This window comes from Penicillium coprophilum (assembly GCF_028826855.1).
Source record: "Penicillium coprophilum strain IBT 35676 chromosome Unknown utg000002l_segment0_segment1, whole genome shotgun sequence".
NCBI lineage: Eukaryota > Fungi > Ascomycota > Eurotiomycetes > Eurotiales > Aspergillaceae > Penicillium > Penicillium coprophilum.
In genome coordinates this window covers 628,786-646,774 of record NW_026622722.1, presented here as the reverse complement: position 1 = coordinate 646,774, position 17,989 = coordinate 628,786, and the positions used below count along the sequence as shown (strand labels likewise).

The 17,989-nt window shown below is 49.2% G+C and overlaps 6 protein-coding genes across 6 annotated transcripts; all 6 read left to right on the top strand.

The window, feature by feature from the left end:
* Window positions 1-104: 104 nt before the first annotated feature.
* N7500_002287 (GNAT family N-acetyltransferase) lies at window positions 105-783 on the top strand (the record flags this gene model as incomplete). The annotated part of the gene is made up of 2 exons (XM_056673433.1): window positions 105-256; window positions 327-783. The coding sequence occupies 2 exons, from the start codon at window positions 105-107 to the stop codon at window positions 781-783; spliced, it is 609 nt and encodes a 202-aa protein (XP_056533958.1).
* Window positions 784-1,918: 1,135 nt separating this feature from the next.
* N7500_002286 (H(+)-transporting V0 sector ATPase subunit a) lies at window positions 1,919-4,637 on the top strand (the record flags this gene model as incomplete). The annotated part of the gene is made up of 3 exons (XM_056673432.1): window positions 1,919-2,094; window positions 2,145-2,459; window positions 2,511-4,637. Exons 1-3 carry the CDS (start codon window positions 1,969-1,971, stop codon window positions 4,635-4,637), a joined length of 2,568 nt encoding a protein of 855 aa, XP_056533957.1. The 5' UTR covers window positions 1,919-1,968.
* Window positions 4,638-5,325: 688 nt separating this feature from the next.
* fbp1 (fructose 1,6-bisphosphate 1-phosphatase) lies at window positions 5,326-6,378 on the top strand (the record flags this gene model as incomplete). The annotated part of the gene is made up of 1 exon (XM_056673431.1): window positions 5,326-6,378. One exon carries the CDS (start codon window positions 5,326-5,328, stop codon window positions 6,376-6,378), a length of 1,053 nt encoding a protein of 350 aa, XP_056533956.1.
* Window positions 6,379-7,027: 649 nt separating this feature from the next.
* N7500_002284 (Major facilitator superfamily domain general substrate transporter) lies at window positions 7,028-8,724 on the top strand (the record flags this gene model as incomplete). Its single annotated transcript, XM_056673430.1, has 5 exons — window positions 7,028-7,335; window positions 7,414-7,453; window positions 7,514-7,838; window positions 7,900-8,527; window positions 8,589-8,724. 5 exons carry the CDS (start codon window positions 7,028-7,030, stop codon window positions 8,722-8,724), a joined length of 1,437 nt encoding a protein of 478 aa, XP_056533955.1.
* Window positions 8,725-11,127: 2,403 nt separating this feature from the next.
* Window positions 11,128-15,160, top strand: N7500_002283 (uncharacterized protein; the record flags this gene model as incomplete). Its single annotated transcript, XM_056673429.1, has 3 exons — window positions 11,128-11,153; window positions 11,208-11,632; window positions 11,715-15,160. 3 exons carry the CDS (start codon window positions 11,128-11,130, stop codon window positions 15,158-15,160), a joined length of 3,897 nt encoding a protein of 1,298 aa, XP_056533954.1.
* A 749-nt stretch (window positions 15,161-15,909) lies between these two features.
* N7500_002282 (AHA1 family protein) lies at window positions 15,910-17,255 on the top strand (the record flags this gene model as incomplete). Its single annotated transcript, XM_056673428.1, has 4 exons — window positions 15,910-16,132; window positions 16,224-16,306; window positions 16,375-17,033; window positions 17,237-17,255. 4 exons carry the CDS (start codon window positions 15,910-15,912, stop codon window positions 17,253-17,255), a joined length of 984 nt encoding a protein of 327 aa, XP_056533953.1.
* Between the last annotated feature and the right edge of the window lie 734 nt (window positions 17,256-17,989).

Sequence of the window (17,989 nt, the reverse complement as noted above, 5' to 3'; positions counted from 1 at the left end):
TTTGTAGTCATACATAATTGGCGTCTCAATACGACGGTACCTATATATATATATATACAGAGAACACAAAATCCGATTCCAAGCTCCTCGCAAACCCTGTCAAAATGAGCTTCTACCCCCACCAAACTACATCCGTGATAATTCCGGCCAGCCTAGAACCTATACACACCAGTCGCCTGTATCTGCGACCGCTGACAGTGGGTGACGCTGGGGCCATCTTTGAGATCCGACGACGACAAGACGTGGCGGACTGGCTGTAAGATTATAACCCAAAAAACAACTATCACGATATCCTGGGGTAGACACTGACTTGCTACTTCCTCTAGCTGGCCCAAAGTCCCCCACAAAGACATATCAGAATCCGAGGCTATCATTACTAAAAAAACGTTCACAACACCAGATGCGTCAGGTGCTGTCGGACGAAGGTTCTTCTTCGCCATAATCCGCTCCGAGGATCCATTACAGAAAGTTATCGGAGCAGCGGGAATAAACGCTCTTACCCCAGCCCCCTCAGTTGGGTACAATATACATCCGGACTTCTGGGGAATGGGCTATGCCACCGAGGCAGTTGCTGGTATTATAGATGCATGGTGGAAACTTGACAGAATGGGTTTTGAGGGGACTGTATTGGAGTTGAAAAAGGAGAAGCTGTTTGCGGCGTGCAACAGAGCGAATATAGGCAGTGTGAAAGTGCTGCAGAGGACTGGGTTTGCTATCTACCACGAGGAGTCGATTGAGGGTGACGTGGTTGCACTATTTGAGCTGGATAATCCCACCAGATAGTACAGCAGAGGAAGTATCACCTCACTTGGTGATATTCAAAAGCTCCAGGGTTTGGCTATCAAATGTGCCTGCTCAACGCTCATTTAGCTCGTCACGGGCGTCTACATACCCCTAGACTTCTCCGTCACTGCAAGTGGCATTATATTGAGAAATTTGAACACATTTAGGAAAGTAAACGTACCCAATGTGGCATACACTGTATAAGTCCAAAGGAGAAAGAGAAGAAGAGGAAGCGTTGTGTGGGTGTGGTGTGATTTTTAAAGCCTAGAGAAGTCCCTTCGCGCACTAGAGTGCAAATAATATCCAACGCATCAAGACCACCGGAAATGCAATCTAGACGATGGAATAGCATTTACATTCACCATCAATGTAAACAGGGCACCACATATAGGTATTGCTGGGCTGTGGCGTGCGCCTATCCTCGGGGTAGTAGAACGTATATCAATATTTCCAAGTTAAGACAGCTCTTGGATACTATGCACTCACCGTTTACTGAATGATGAACTCAAGAAAAAAAAAAACGACAAGTCCCGTGTTGTATACCTAGAATCTCAAAAGGAATTAGGGCCACTCATGTAACAAGGAGATTGATAAAGGAGAATCAGTGTCGATTAAAATATTGTAGAAATATATATATATATATATATATATATAGTTAGAAACCATGGGACTATTTTCATGGCATTCTAGCAGAGAATATATGCCCTGATAACACATAGAAACTCATTTTTTGTAGCATGTGATGGTATACTTGTTCCTTAACTAAGATCTGTTGAGGAATTGACCAAGGCTGCGCCCATTCCCCGGTAGGCGATTATGATAGACCCCCTTCTGATCCAGAACCCTGGAATACAGAGGGCTGTAGATAGAAAGGAGGGCGGGCGGTGATCATATCATTTCGTCTGTCTTGGTGGAACTGCAATGGGGATTGGGTGAAAGCATCATTAGTTATTTAGGTGTTAGTCGCCGTATGACATCACGTGTAATCCAAGTCACATGACTAGATGCAGCCAGCTTGACAAAGCCACCCGAGAACAAGTCTAAGTAGAGCCCGGACTATCTGCAACAACAGAGCCAAGGATCTGTGCCTTTCATTGAATCTATCTATTTACTGTCGCTCTTTAGCTTTCTACACTTTCCTGTCTTCCTACCAAAAGACACGGCTCCTGGTAGCCTCCTTACACCATGGCTCCGCGGGACACCTTCTTCCGCTCGGCGGATATGAGCTTGACCCAGCTCTACATTGCCAACGAAATCGGAAGAGAGGTTGTTAGCGCTTTGGGTGAAGTTGGTCAGGTTCAGTTCCGAGACGTAGGTGACGAAGAACGCTTTGCTTCGATGCTCCCGCTGACCTCTGCTAGCTCAACCCGGACACAAACGCTTTCCAAAGAACCTTTACAAAAGAAATCCGTCGCCTAGACAATGTCGAAAGACAGCTCCGCTACTTCCACCAACAGATGGAAAAGGCCGCAATCCCCATGAGGTCTTCCTCGGATTTCTCTGATACTTTGGCTGCCCCTTTAGCGTCAGAGATCGATGAGTTGGCCGATCGTAGCGAGAGCCTTGAACAGCGCATTATCTCTTTAAACGATAGCTATGAGACTTTGAAGAAACGCGAAATCGAGCTGAGCGAATGGCGATGGGTACTCAGAGAGGCCGGTGGATTCTTCGATCGGGTAGGTGGCTTCGAGCATACTGCTGTTGATAGACGAAGCTAACCATAATAGGCCCATACACAAACAGATGACATTCGTCAGTCCTTGGACAATGATGAAGCTCCCTTGCTCCGCGATGTTGAGCACCACGCCCCTCGTCAAAATGGAGACACTCAGGGTCAACAGAGCTTCTCGGAAATGAACATTGGATTCGTTGCTGGTGTTATCCCCCGGGATCGCATTGGTGCCTTTGAGCGTATTCTATGGCGCACACTGCGTGGAAACCTTTACATGAACCAGTCTGAGATCCCGGAGCCCATCATCGACCCGATGACCAACGAGGAAATCCACAAGAATGTTTTCGTCATCTTCGCTCACGGCAAGAACATCCTTGCTAAGATTCGAAAGATTTCGGAGTCGCTCAACGCATCCTTGTATGGTGTTGATGAGAATAGCGAATTGAGAAGAGACCAGATTCACGAAGTGAACACCCGTCTCGGCGACGTTGGCAATGTGCTCCGTAACACCAAGAACACCCTTGACGCAGAGCTCTCGCAGATTGCTCGCTCGCTCGCCGCGTGGATGATCATTGTCAAGAAGGAGAAGGCTGTTTACGATACCTTGAACAAATTCTCATACGATCAAGCGCGGAAGACCCTAATCGCCGAGGCGTGGTGTCCGACGAACTCTCTTGCTTTGATCAAGTCAACCCTTCAAGACGTGAATGACCGCGCGGGCCTCACTGTTCCTACAATTGTCAATCAGATCCGAACCAACAAGACCCCCCCAACATTTGTCAGGACGAACAAGTTCACCGAAGGATTCCAAACAATCGTGAATGCCTACGGTATCCCTAAGTATTCGGAAGTCAACCCTGGTCTGTACACGGTCGTTACTTTCCCCTTCTTGTTCGCAGTCATGTTTGGTGATTGTGGTCACGGTGCACTTATGACCTTGGCCGCTTCTGCTATGATTTTCTGGGAAAAGAAGCTGGCGCGGACTAAACTGGATGAACTGACGTACATGGCATTCTATGGACGATACATCATGTTGATGATGGGTCTGTTCTCGATCTACACCGGTTTTATTTACAACGATATCTTCTCCAAATCTTTCACCATCTTCCCCAGTCAGTGGCAATGGCCCGAGAACATCGAGCCCAACAAAATGGTCGAGGCGACATTGAAAGAAGGATATCGTTATCCCATTGGTCTGGACTGGAACTGGCACGAGGCAGACAATTCCTTGCTCTTTTCGAACAGTATGAAGATGAAGATGAGTGTTCTCCTTGGATGGTGCCACATGACCTATGCTCTTTGCTTGCAGTACGTCAATGGACGGCACTTCAAGTCTAAGGTTGACATTTGGGGCAACTTTGTTCCTGGATTGCTCTTCTTCCAGTCAATCTTTGGTTATCTTGTCCTCACTATACTCTACAAGTGGTCTGTGAACTGGCAGGAGAAGGGAGTGAACCCTCCCGGCCTCCTCAACATGCTCATTTTCATGTTCCTGAGCCCTGGTACGGTAGAAGAACAGCTCTATCCTGGCCAGAGCTTGGTTCAGGTTCTCCTGCTCCTCGTCGCTGTCGCCCAGGTACCTATCATGCTCTTCCTCAAGCCATTCTGGCTCCGCTATGAGCACAACCGTGCTCGTGCCCTGGGTTACCGCGGCCTCGGCGAGAACTCCCGGGTAAGTGCCCTTGACGCCGATGGTGATATGGACGGCGCGATGGGCCGTGACAGTATGGCTAGCGACGGAGAAGGCGTGGCCATGCTTTCCCAGGATATCAATGACGCCGAAGAACACGAGGAGTTCGACTTCGGCGACATCATGATCCACCAAGTCATCCACACCATCGAATTCTGTCTCAACTGTATCTCTCATACGGCCTCTTACCTTCGTCTGTGGGCTCTGTCACTTGCTCACCAGCAACTCTCGATCGTTCTCTGGACCATGACTATTGGTAGTGCCTTTGAGCAGGAGAACCCCGTGACCCGTGTTATCATGATTGTTGTCAGCTTCTATCTCTGGTTTGTACTGACTATTTGCATTCTGTGTGTGATGGAAGGTACCAGTGCCATGTTGCACTCGCTTCGTCTTCACTGGGTTGAGGCGATGAGCAAACATTTCGTCGGTGAGGGTATTCCTTTCCTACCTTTCAGCTTCAAGACCCTGTTGGAGGAGGATCCTGTGGACTAGTCCGATTTCTTGTTTCACAGTGGGAGTGTCCCACTTCTTTCCCTTTTGTAACGTACAGGGTCCAGACTTATACATCATCTACATTATACCGATCCCTGTTATTGCTCCATTGTAGATCCCTATACATATCCACACCGAACTATCATTCATAGCGTAGACGGTCCCTTTTCATTAGCTACACCAATGGCATTACCTAAAGCCCAGGAACTTTTCAAGTGCGCATGACTGTGAGTGGGGTATAGGGAATTTATTCTTCCGTTGCTGATCCCGAGGCCGGGCAAGGGACAGATCGGAAGGATCTAGACCCTTGAACAGCGCATCTTCGATGAGATTGAACATATTGGTATGGAGGAATAGCTAATGAGAAAGCGTATAGGAGCTTATCATTCAAAGGTCGAATTTCATGCAGCGATCAACAAGAATCGAAGACTTTTGCTAGGAAATGTCTATAGTTAAGAAACGGGGATTTCCGGCAAGGGGGGGAAACCGGGCAGGGGGAAGGTCACGCGGGGCAAATGACGAAAACGAAAGCCGGGAAGCTCTCTGAGGTCACTTCTCTACTTCTACCCGGTTTGATCCTCCTCTTGACGTTGAATTACATTTTTCTTTTCTACATACTTTTACTACTTAACGCTTTTGAAACTCAATTGAATAATTTAATCTTTTCAATACCTTCCAATACCTCAAAATGGCCTCAGCACCCCCAGTCGGAGCGGAGAACATCAATACTGATATCGTCACACTTTCCCGCTTCTTCACAGAAGAACAGATCAAGCACCCCGAAGCCTCGGGTGACTTCACTCTCTTGTGCCATGCCTTACAGTTCTCTTTCAAGTCAATTGCCTACTACATCCGTCGTGCCTCCTTGATCAACCTTACCGGACTGGCTGGTTCCTCAAACATAACCGGTGATGACCAGAAGAAGCTGGATGTGATTGGCAATGACATCTTCATCTCCGCGATGCGCGGCTCCGGCAAATGCCGCATTGTCGTCTCAGAAGAAGAAGAGGAGGTGATCCGGTTCGACGAGCACCCCAATGCTCGTTATGCCGTCGTCTGTGATCCTATCGACGGTTCCTCCAACCTGGACGCCGGTGTGTCTGTCGGCACCATCTTCGGTATCTTCCAGCTCCCTGACGAGGTTCTGGGACCCAACAAGACAGTCGGCCCAGAGGACCTGCTTCACCCGGGTACCAGCCTAGTGGCGTCCGGCTTCACCATGTACGGCGCCTCAGCGCAGTTGGTGATCACGATGCGCGGTGGCGGCGTCAACGGTTTCACACTTGAGAACTCGCTGGGCGAGTTCATCCTCACCCACCCCAACATGAAACTGCCCCCTTCGCGCGCCATCTACTCCGTCAATGAGGGCAACAGCCAGTACTGGGACGAGTGGTGCAACGCCTACTTCCACAGCCTCAAGTATCCCGAAAACGGTGGCAAACCCTATAGCGCCCGTTACATTGGTAGCATGGTTGCCGATGCTTACCGTACTCTGTTGTACGGTGGTATCTTCGCCTACCCGGCCGACTCAAAGAGCCCCAAGGGTAAGCTGCGTATCCTGTACGAGTGTGCGCCTATGGCCATGGTTTTCGAGAATGCAGGCGGCCTTGCTGTCAACTCGCGCATGGAGCGATTGATGGAGGTTGTCCCTGAGAGTATTCACGATAAGAGTGGTGTCTTCCTTGGCTCGAAGGAGGAGGTAGAGAAGATCATTGCTATGTACAACAAGTACAAGAAATGAGCGTCTCGCTGAGAGGTTCTTTTTTTTAGTGCTGGTTTCCGGCACACTCCCACCTAACATGATCTATTCATCTACTTCATTCTTGGATATGACGATTAGCTAGTTGGAGTTTACGTTTTGGTCTTCCGACCTCTGCCTCGTTGCAGTTGTGTTTTCAGCGCTTTACGATACTTATACCCGCATAAGTCGGGGATTAGAAATAAAAGAAGATCATAAATTTATACAGTTCTGTACTGCTACCTACTCCGTGTACATATCCCTATAGTGCACATAGTGGATGGGAACACCGCCAGAATCCACAAAGAATGTAGCTAATGTCTGTAGTTCATACAGTCTGCATTAATTCTATAGACCCTGCAGCACCGGCATTTCTTCAGGGTTGGAACTATATCTCTGTAACTATTCCGGAGCCCAAGGCCCCCAGCGAATCAGAATTGGGCTTGGCAATTGCTTGATGCAGTTTTGGCGATAGCGTCAGATTCGTTAATTTGAGTGGCCGATGGCGTGCTCCAACTCAGCCCTATAATACTTCGGAGCTTCCAAAAAAATTAAGAGATGAAGAAATCTGTCAATCGGTGCCAAATCCCCACACTCAAAAGGCTAGTATTGTTGTTAGGAGATACATAGCCCTGGAAGTGGGTATCCAACCATGTCTTCTCTACCCATTGAGAAAGCTCCGCAGACAATAGAAGCCGAGGAAAACCCCAGAAAACCAGACAACGCGGCTGGATCTGAGTCCATACGTCAGAAATGGTATGAGTGGTTTGCGCCAACAGATACCCCGGCCGAGCGGCGGCTGATCCTCAAGCTCGACGGATTGATCATCGTCTTCGTCTTCCTGGCGCACTGGGCCAAGGTCTTGGATTCCTCGGCTACAAGCACAGCCTATGTGTCTGGTATGAAGGAGGATTTGAAGCTGTTTGGGAATCAATTGAACTATCTGCAGACCGTCTACATGTATGTCGATTTGATAGGTGGTGATGGTGCCTTGCGAGTGGTAATTGAAGATCGATCCTGATTTTAATGTTGGTATAGGGTTGGCTTTATTACTATGCAGATTCCTCTGACATTGTTGGTTCGTGGTCGTTTATAATCGATTCTATGGATATCCTGATTTGCTGATTGGCTTTCATAGATGACTCGCTGCCCCGTCAATTATTTCCTGCCTGCCGCCGATCTACTCTGGGGTGTCTTCACGCTGGCGCAATACAAGGCCAGCAATGTCACCCAGCTCTACGCTCTCCGGTTCTTTGTCGGTGCCCTCGGCGGCTTTTTCTTCCCTGCTGTGCAGTGGTACTTGGGCAGCTGGTACAAGCGCTCAGAATTGTCCCGTCGAGGCGCAATCTTCTTCATTGCCTCTCAGGTCGGCAGCATGAGCTCGGGGTACATTCAAGCGGGAGCTCATGCCACGCTTGATGGTCGGTATGGGGTCGAAGGGTGGAGATGGCTGTACATCATTTGTGAGTGTATCCCGAGTGTTATACAGAAAAGAAAAACAGAGACACATGCTAAGGATATTAGGCTTTGCATGCACAATCCCAATCGCCTTCTTAGGCCTATGCATTCTCCCCAGCACACCGGACAAGTGTAACTCGCGCTTCCTCAGTGCTGATGAGATCCGTCTGGCACAAGAGCGCATGGCATCCGAGAACCGCGAAGCCCGCCAACCTTTCACCAAGTCCAGGATTCTCCAGATCTTGAAAGGCTGGCGACTTTGGGTTCTCGTTGCATTTGCCTTCTTTTTCTCACAGGCAGACGGCGTATCCTCGAACAGCGGCCTACCGATCTGGCTTAAGGAGGAGGGATATTCAGTTGAGAGCATTAATACAATCACGACAGTCTTGCCGGCGGTTACCATTGTAGCCTCTGTGATCTGTGGAGTTTTATCTGATTTGTACGATGCGAAGGCTAGCTTGATTGCTGCCACTGCTGCGCTGAATATCTTTGCTTGCATCGTGCTCGCTATTTGGAATGTCCCTGTCGGACTGAAGTTTTTTGCGTTCTTCCTGTCTGGCACCGCGAACGGCATTGCGGCTATTATTTATGCCTGGGCAAATGAGATTTGTGCTCATAGTGCTGAGGAGCGTGCTCTTGTCATCAGTGCAATGAATACCATTGGCAACACCTTTGGGGCTTGGATTCCACTTTTGTGAGTGTTGGTGCGATCTATTGATGCTGGATCTCATACTGACTACTTCTTTTTCATTTAGCGTGTGGAAGACTGTTGATGCTCCGAGGTATCTTATTGGATATAACTGGACTATTGCCCTCGATGTGTGCATGCTAGCTATGTTAGCTGTTCTATGCCAATTTTGGGCTCGCGAAAAGAAGCGATCTCATATATAGATATAGATGAGTATTGTGCTCGTGGGGTGTAGAACAATAAATTGAAATAATTTCATGATTAGGTTCTGACTTTCCTTCTCTGTGTTCCATATTGCAGTACTCTGTATGTACATCTGCAGTATACATTCAATGCCCAGGTCACCTCGGGACGCGGGCCGTTGGAGGTACTTGACGTAAGCAGAACTCGCCTATGACGGGCTAGTCCCAACAAAGGCTAGCTCCGGCTGAAGGTGATTCCGTGCCGTCAGAGCTTGAAAAAAGTACAAATTTCTGCTTTCACTCTTTTCCCTTTTATCATCCTACTCCCATCTTCAGCATGGTTGATGCTTCCAATGCAAACGGAGACTGAGGTCGATTGATCTCTGGCCTTGAGCCAACTACAATAATTTGACACAATATGTCTTTCCACTAACCAACAGTCGCTCTGCAGGATCTGCAATGATGGTAAGATCTTGTCAACTCCTTCCCCCCAACACAACCACACCCAACATGATGATACCCTTAACCAAACAAACTAGAGTCTTTGACCTCAAGGGGAATGAAACTTATGTTATTGCACGTCAGGCTGATCTCACCTCATCACTTTGAATTATCACACAAAATCTTGAGTTGGACTGAGCTAACTTGCCTTTCCAGAAATGATGGTAATACCCACGTCTTAGTCTTTGCAGATATCAATGCACACCAAAGCGCAGATGGTGAGTTATTCTTGTCCTATTTCAATCTCAACCTTTCCCCTCTATCATGATGAACGCGATGTGTATGAAAATACGCTGGAAATTACCGTCTCAGACCTTCGGGTCGGTGATGATACAAATGGCTATTTCTGATTTTAACCCTACCACAAAATTTGCATGAAAATTCTTTTCAGAGCACGAACTAACGTTTCGAAGACCAATAGGTTACTGCGCTGGCTCAAATGGTAAGCCTCAAGCACCTTTCCTGCAATATTCACTGTCCGAAGATGAAACGGCACTGGGCTCCGACGGCGTTTACAAAAAATGTCCGGTCATGATTGGAGATGCCTTTTTGCGGCAGGCCTAGAAAACCTCGCCCACTGAGACATACCATATATTCATCAACTCGTGAGATGGTTGTGTGACACAGTCACTAACCGTTTTTGAATAGAAGCCTTTATGATTATGCCCGCTTGAGACCCAACTGTAACTGTAGAAGGTATGCGATTGAGTGATTTTTTCTTTGTTCTGCCCTACCTTTTATGATGATACCCTTTAGATGACGAGTCTGATTCGAGTTTTCGATGCTGACACAATCTTTTTAATAACCATTCATGCCTTTCTGACATTCACTCCTACTCATAATTTCACTCATCAAATTTCGTTGGCTGGTGCTAATGATTTTTTGAAGACACAGATATTTTCCAAGAACTTTCAAGCTCCAAGAACTTTCTTGTCTTGACTGTAGGTGTATGTACACCTTGTCTCCTTTCCCTTTCCGACCTTACATGATGAAACGACACAAAAAGACAAGCATATGTCCAAGTCAGCTTGCTGGCGAAGACGATAAACTGTCATGCCTGATCAATTCAGTCTCACACATTGCTGCAATGTCCATTCAGTACTCGACGCTGACGGATCTTGAATAGAAACCGTTGAGCGAACTAATTTTGCAGGCGCAATGGGCGATCTGCATTATCTCTGCTTTCCGTAAGTGTGACAACTCCTTTCTTGTCTCTCCTTTTATGATGATTCACTTCAATTTATCACGACGGTCAACGTAAGGATTTAAAATTGACGACCACCGCCTGTGACAAGGCTTTAATCTGAAATTTCCTTCTATCACATATTGCTTGCCATCGCTTGTTAGTCTTGATACTAATATCGAACAGTTTATCGGATCCGACGGTCTTCCTTCGGGGTGAGACACGTGGGCATATAATTCCTTAAGGAAGCAGTAGTTAGGAGTTTATGCTGGCAAATACCAATAAGAATCCTGGAAAAAAAGAAATCTGATCCTTTTAAATGTAGAAGATCTGTACGGAGTACTTTGTACCTTGTAGATACCCTGCTCTACTAGGAAAATCCCCTATGTTCTGGCCTGGTTTATTATGGGGGACAAGGGAAGACAAGGATGTTGGACCTCTCACAGAGAGCGATACGCGCCGAGCTTGGACCTCGAATGTGACGAGAATCTCCCAAGGTGCATAACAATCCCCGCTACGGCCTGGCTCATTTGTTCTTGGGAATTCTTCTCTTTCTGTTCCAAATATAGATTTCTTGTTACCGGCTCTGCAACTATGGGGCTATTCCCCTCCCAGCTTGCCCTCCGCAGTTGATAGAAAAATTAGCGTCTCGCCTCTTTCGAGCCAATAGCTTTTTCTCTGTTCTGTTGGGTTATCCTCTTTCATTCCAGGCGGCCATGGCTTCCGATCGGGCCTCCTAAATGGATGCACAGCCCAATATGAATAGGTGTGACCCATCTGATCCTCCTCGGGAATTTCTACATACTGATCCTCTCTCTAGCTGGTTGAGTTCAAATCATGCAGGCGTCGAACAGCCGTTGAACCATTACCCAGGCTGGTCATCGACATCTGCGAGTCCCAGCAATCAGCTATCACCAGGTCGCCGAGAACATGCGGTACAGCCGCCATTGTTGACAACAGCACTGAGCGGTCCTCAATACCAGGGTCTTGGAGCTGGTCTTGGATTAACACCGACACCTTTATCATCGACCTCACTGTCGAGCCCGTTTACTCACGGTCTTTCGCCTGCTGTTCCATCTCCTATTAACGGCAGATCCGTTTCATCATCTTCGATGGCGTCCAGAAACGCATACAATGTTCCTTATAATCCCCAGGACTGGGGGCCTCCGGGCAGGCCCCAGGCGCAGGCCCCGTATCTTCCCCCGGGTACTATGCATCGTGTGACGCCGCAAAGAAATAATCCGGGTGAGTCTTGATCATAGCTTGTGCCTCTCTACACTAGTGATATCCCAAAATTCGCTTTGAATCGATATTGATCCTTGTGTAGATGTATCGTTGTCTCCACCTCCTCCGCCATACTCACCTCCCAACCAAAATCAAATGCCCCAGGACTTTACCGGTCAGGCAAACCCTAACTTTGCTGGGACACCTTCTCCGCCTGATAACAGGGAGGGTGGCTTTGATATGCCTGCTCAGTATCAAAGACGTTCAAATCGGCCAAGGCCGCTATCTATGGCCTACGCGTCTGACTCTCAGTGCCAGTCGCTACCTCCTCCACCGCCCCCGCAGGGACATCCAGCAAGTAGATCTGTCTCCCAAAGTCGAGTGGAGTACCATGGCATGTCTTATAATGACCAAGCTACGCAATATCATACCGCAGCAAGCCACAGGCCTCGGCTGGCACAATATGACCAGGGTCAGGCCTCGTCCGCCTTTAACGAGCATATGTCTGCAGCTGCTCACTTCGACACACCATCCCGACCCCCTGGATCTCGCAGAGCCGCATCTGCTGGGGCTGTGGTAAGCAGTGCGGGGTCATCGAGGGCAGCGAGCCATTCCCGAAATCGATCCCCGTCAAATAGTAACTGGGAGCCCGGAATGCCACTTCCGCCGCCACCTCCAGGGCCTCCTCCTGCTGCAAGGTCCGTCAGCGTGAGTGGCTCGTCCGAATCATCTCTGAGAACGACCCATAGCTCGAATAGGACGACGAGGAGGGGACCTCCTGTGCTAGGGACAGGACTGGGAAGCATCCCGCCTACACCAGCTGACTGGATAGACGAAGGATATTTGAACAGTCGACCAACGGAGGGTTTATATGTTGACACGGCAAAAGCGGCCAAGGCAACAGAGCCGACGAATGAAGATCCCCATGATTCATCTAATCAAAGAACTCCTGGTAGTGGCGGTCTTTTCCGCAGCTCAGCAGTCCGCGATCCCAGTGCCAAGGGCATCCGTGAGAGGCGAATTGAACGACGTAACCGGCAAAGTCAGGTCTTTGAAACCCCAAGTGCGATATCGTCGAATGGTAATCCTTGGGCCGATGCCCTCGAGCAGGTCAAACCGTCGAACCTGATTCTACCAACCCAGACCGATAGCCCAACTCAAGATCGGCATCCCACCTCGGGAAAGTACGATCAGACCCCTCGCAGTACTCGCAGCATTAAATCGGAAGCACAGAATATTGCCTCACGGCCTCGAGCATCTTCCAGCGCTCTTCTTCCAGAAAAGTCACCCTATGGGACTCCCAGACAACAACCCAGCTCTGCTGGTCCCACGGCTACATTTGCAAATACGCCTCCATTTTCACCAAACCCTAATGGAGTGGGCTCCTCAGCACATCCCAAAGAAGCCAGCCAAGCAGTACCACCAAAAGCGCTACCAACTCCGCCTCTCAACTCAGCAAAAGAAGTTCGACCACGCTCACGCTCCCGTGCACCATCCCGAGGAGCGGAAGACCGTCCTATCTCTCACATTCTTCACATGCCGAACGATGCCGTGACGACTATGAAACCCTTGTCGCCGCGCCGAACACCGGGACACCAAACGGCGCAGGTGTCAATGGAATCTATCCTTCGACAGGATCCTGCTTTCCTACAGGATGCGATTCAAAGACATAAGACCTTCATTGATAAAGAAGCAAGTGCCGAGGATGATGCGGAAGCACTCAAGATATTTGCGGACTACCTGCTTGCCGAATCTCAGATCCGGCGCCAGCGGTACTCTAAGGCCTGGGAATCTTTCCAAGTAGACGATGTGCGCCGCAATCTTTTCGAGCTACCGGCCAAACAACCACCAAAGCCTAAGCCCCAGCCAAAACTAGACATCCCACAAAATCGAGCAGGTCGACCGGAGTCTGCGTGGTGGAATAACTACCAGCCTTGCCTATCACCGATTGCCAGCCTCAACATGAGCAATGATGAGAGCTCTCGAGGCCGCGCACCAAGTCGCTGGTGGGAGTCGGCAACTGGTTCTACTGGCGAGGGGGCCGAGAGAAGAGTCCAGCGGTCTAAGCGGGAATCGAAGTACATGGGATTGCCTCGGGAGGCGATGCACGGGGACCAGGAGTTGACGCCTTCTCAACCAAAGGATGTGCGCATGAACTATGGGGGGACGGAATATGGCTCTGATGAGTACCCACCTGAGAAGGTCGGCTGGCATGAAGGGTCTCCTGCAAATTCCACCGGAACTGGGTATCGTTACGAAAGCCGTAATTTAGATATCTCGCGGTTGATCACCCTACCTCCGCCTTATCCCCGCCACCATCCTGCTGTGAACAACAGCCACCCTGATTTGGTTACCCACCGAACCACGGTCCGGTCAATTACTGACCTCGCGGAGATCAAAACCACCAGACATCGATATAAGGCTGACGTGGAGCGAATGCTTCAAGAGCACCAGGAACAAGTCGACGAGGGCCATCGCCACTTCAGGGCAAACATCCAAAGCCAGATTCAAGAAGGCAGTCTGACCTTTGCGGAAGCAGCAGAGGCAGAGGCAGCGATGATTGCCGCGGAGAACGAGCGAGAAAGGTCAATGGTTAAACGCCAGCTAGACACGTACCAAGAAACAGTGCTCAAGCCAATGCACGCTATTCTCGTCGACAGAATTGCCAGAGCAACAGCCTGCATTGACCAGCTGAGCAGTATGCTCTCGGACGATGCACAGAGCGGGACACCCGATCAAACCCAGGAAGAAGGCGACGAGAAGCCCGAGCTCCTAGAGAAATTGACGCAACTAAAATGGCTCTTTGAAGCCCGCGAGCAGCTCCACCGCGAGTCATTCGACCTGATCAGCGACCGCGATGACAAATACAAAGCCGTCGCCTTACTTCCCTACAAGCAGACCAAAAATGAAGACAAGCTGCGGGAGACGCAAACATTCTTCACCCAGGACGCACTAGACCGACGCGTGCAATACGAAAACGAGGCACTAACCCGGCTCGAGACCTTCCTGGACGTCATCGAACAGAACGTCATGAGAGGCGTGGAGGTGCAGCTCTCCGCATTCTGGGATATCGCCCCGTCTCTCCTGGCTCTTGTGCAGCAGGCGCCGGAGGACCTGCGCGGCTTCCAGGTGCAGATCCCCGCGGACGAATACGAGGAAAACCCGAGCTACCATGAGCATCCATTGCAGTATTTGTATACACTGCTGTCACATGCAGAGAAATCGAGCTATCAGTTCATTGAGTCGCAGACGAATCTACTATGTCTCTTGCATGAGGTGCGGTCTGCTGTCATGCGGGCTAGCCAGAAGCTTGTGGAAGCGCAGCGTATTAAGCGGGGAGAATCGGAAGAGGATGTCCGTCGTGAAATGCAGGAGACGCGTGCGGATGAAGAGCTGGCCCTTACGACGGATCTGAAGGATAAGGTTGCTACCGTTGAGGGTCAGTGGACTGAGGCGCTGGGGAGCCAGATTGAGGAGTTGAGAGAACGAGTTAAGGAACAGCTTATGAGTGAAGATGGCTGGGAGCAATTGCAACAATTGGAGGAATAGATGTGTGGCTTTTGTGTGAATTCTTTTTATGTACTTGGCAGCGTGATATCCCCATTCGTTCGTTATAGATCGAGTGATGCAAGGCAGTGCCTGTGGCACTTGAGTTTTTGATTTCCTTTAGGGATGTGGTTGAATTTACATATGTTTCAACCAAACTATTCCAATATTGCCCAACGTGAAGAGGAAATGTGAAGATGAAGAATGACCTCATGATATACTGAGATATCGCTAGTGCTATCCACAGTCACGTGCACCTTCTAGAGTCTTCCGTCGCGGCGCTTCAAATAGCTCTCTTTCCCCTCGACTTTCCTCTGTTTTATTTCACCTCAGTCCTTAATATTCTTGTCACTTATATTTTGGACTTGATTACAACTGTAAGTGTCAATTGTCTTTGCTTCCACTCCATTCCCCTTGGGTGCAAAAATGGTTGTGGGATTTTTATGTCCCCGACCTCCCCACTCAATTGGCCCTATATGAAGAGACTTCAGCTGGCACCAGTCTGAGAGATGATTCTCCATCTACTTGCGGACAACGCTTAACAAGTCCGGGATTACGCCCCGAGACCTGACATTGGCCTTTCCTTCACATGCAATTTTCGTCCATTACGAGAGAGAACCATGGCTAACAGGAATATCCAGAACTTTTAGCACTTTTCCCCCCAGAAGATCTCTTTAAAAAAAAAAAGACAGGAAACCCACTTTCCAAACTCAAATCAGAATTTTCTTTCATTTCTCTAGTCAACATTCATCATGGTCCTTCACAATCCCAACAACTGGCACTGGGTCAACAAGGATGCCTCTGGCTGGGCCAAGGAGTACTTGCAAAAGAACCTGGTCGGCATCAGTGTCGAGGAAGGTGGCGTGTCAGCCAAAGTAGACAAGCTGTTGTCCATGGATGGCGACGTAGATGTCAGCCAGCGCAAGGGCAAGGTCATCACCCTGTTCGATGTCAAGGTCTCGCTAGAATACTCAGGTTTGTAGTCCAATATCAATTCAGTTTATTTCTATCTTGTCTTTTTTTCTCTCTTTCTTTTGTGGACCTGGCAGCTGAGACGCTTCCATAGGTAAGACCAAGGACGATGAGGATGTCAGCGGCACCATCAGCATTCCCGAGGTAGCCCACGACACCGAGGAAGATGAGTACGTCGTATGTTCACTTGACCCATCCCCATCGCCAAGATGGTTTGTAATACTAATCATGTAATCCCCCTACAGTTCGAGATTGAGAACCACGCCGACTCCAACTCCAAGCAACCCGTCAAGGACCTGGTGCGCACAAAGCTCGTCGCCGAACTCCGCAAGGCCCTGTCCAGCCTCGCCCCCGCCTTGATCTCCGAGCACGGAAAGGACCTCCAGCACGCCCCCGGCGTCAACCCATCCAGCGGCTTCTCCAAGGCCACCGTCCACCCACAAACCAAGGTCGATAGCTCAGCCAAGAAGACCACCACTACCACCACGAAGACCGGTAATGCCGTTGTCAACACAACCACCGTGACGGCCTCGGACGAGTTCCGCACCACAGCCGCTGAGCTCTACAGCACCTTCACGGACCCACAGCGTCTCACGGCGTTCACGCGCGGCGCGCCGCGCCAGTTCGAGGGCGCTAAGGTCGGCGGCAAGTTCGCTATCTTCGACGGCAACGTGACTGGCGAGTTCATCACTCTCAGCGAGCCCAAGCAGATTGTCCAGAAGTGGCGTCTTGCTCAGTGGCCTGAGGGTCATTTCAGCACGCAGGAGATCAACTTCGATCAGAATGATATCGACGGTGTTACTCAGATGCGTGTCTCTTGGTCTGGCGTTCCTCTTGGCCAGGAGGATGTCACCAAGCAGAACTGGGACATGTACTATGTTCGCAGCATTAAGCAGACTTTCGGGTATGTCCCCATCCTTTTCTTATTATTATCTTCTGTCCCCTGCCTCTCATTTGTCTTGTCTACACCTTCATCTCTTTGGTGTACCCCCTGCTTTTTCCTGGACTGCTTTGCCAATCCGCCCTCTGTCTACAGATCTCAGCCTTCCTCAATCTCGCGATACTGGAATCAGTTACTAATCATACTCGTTATTCTCCTTGGTGTAGGTTTGGCACTATTCTCTGATCGGCTCCCTCTCTCACCGGTGGCATGAAAAACACACAAAACAATGCATTCGTCCGAAGACTTCTTCCTCTTTTTCTCCATGAATTGGCCACAAATAAAAGATTGCAAAAGCGCAAGCACTAGACTATTTGCCTTCTTTTTAATTCGTGTCTTTTTTTTTTCTTTTCCACCCGTGTGGCCCTGCAGTTGTGAGTTGGGTCTGGGCACAATGATGCTATGATAAGAGGGATGGTCTTATGTCTATGATAATGAAGATAAGTTTATGTTTTGATCTACTTGGACTCTTTGATAGATGGCATCTTCGTTACCCTCTTGCCGGGCTCTGTCTGCCCTCATAGTAACCTCCAGCCTTCGAACATATTGGAAATCCCAAGGTGCCGACTCCGAGATTGATTTCTGCAGTGAACGGGTCTTCTTAGGAAGAGCAGTTCAAGGCATCTTTCTGCTATCCCTGATACCGAGAGAAATGGAGAAACGAAGCACTGTGCTTCGCCGCTTCTAAAGAAAGCTACTAAGAGATCGAAGGCTTTCGCGCTTTTGTCTCAATTCTCGATACGCCTGCCCCGCGTAAATTGCTCTTGGTCTCACCTCTGTCCTCCACGGCATTGTGGACTAAGCACCCCCTGCAAAAAAAATAACCAAATAACAAGTTCAGGCAAGATCTTGATTATCATAGAAGCCCATGCCTGGATAGCCAGCCTTAGGGAAGAATATAAAGTAGCAATGCACACTGG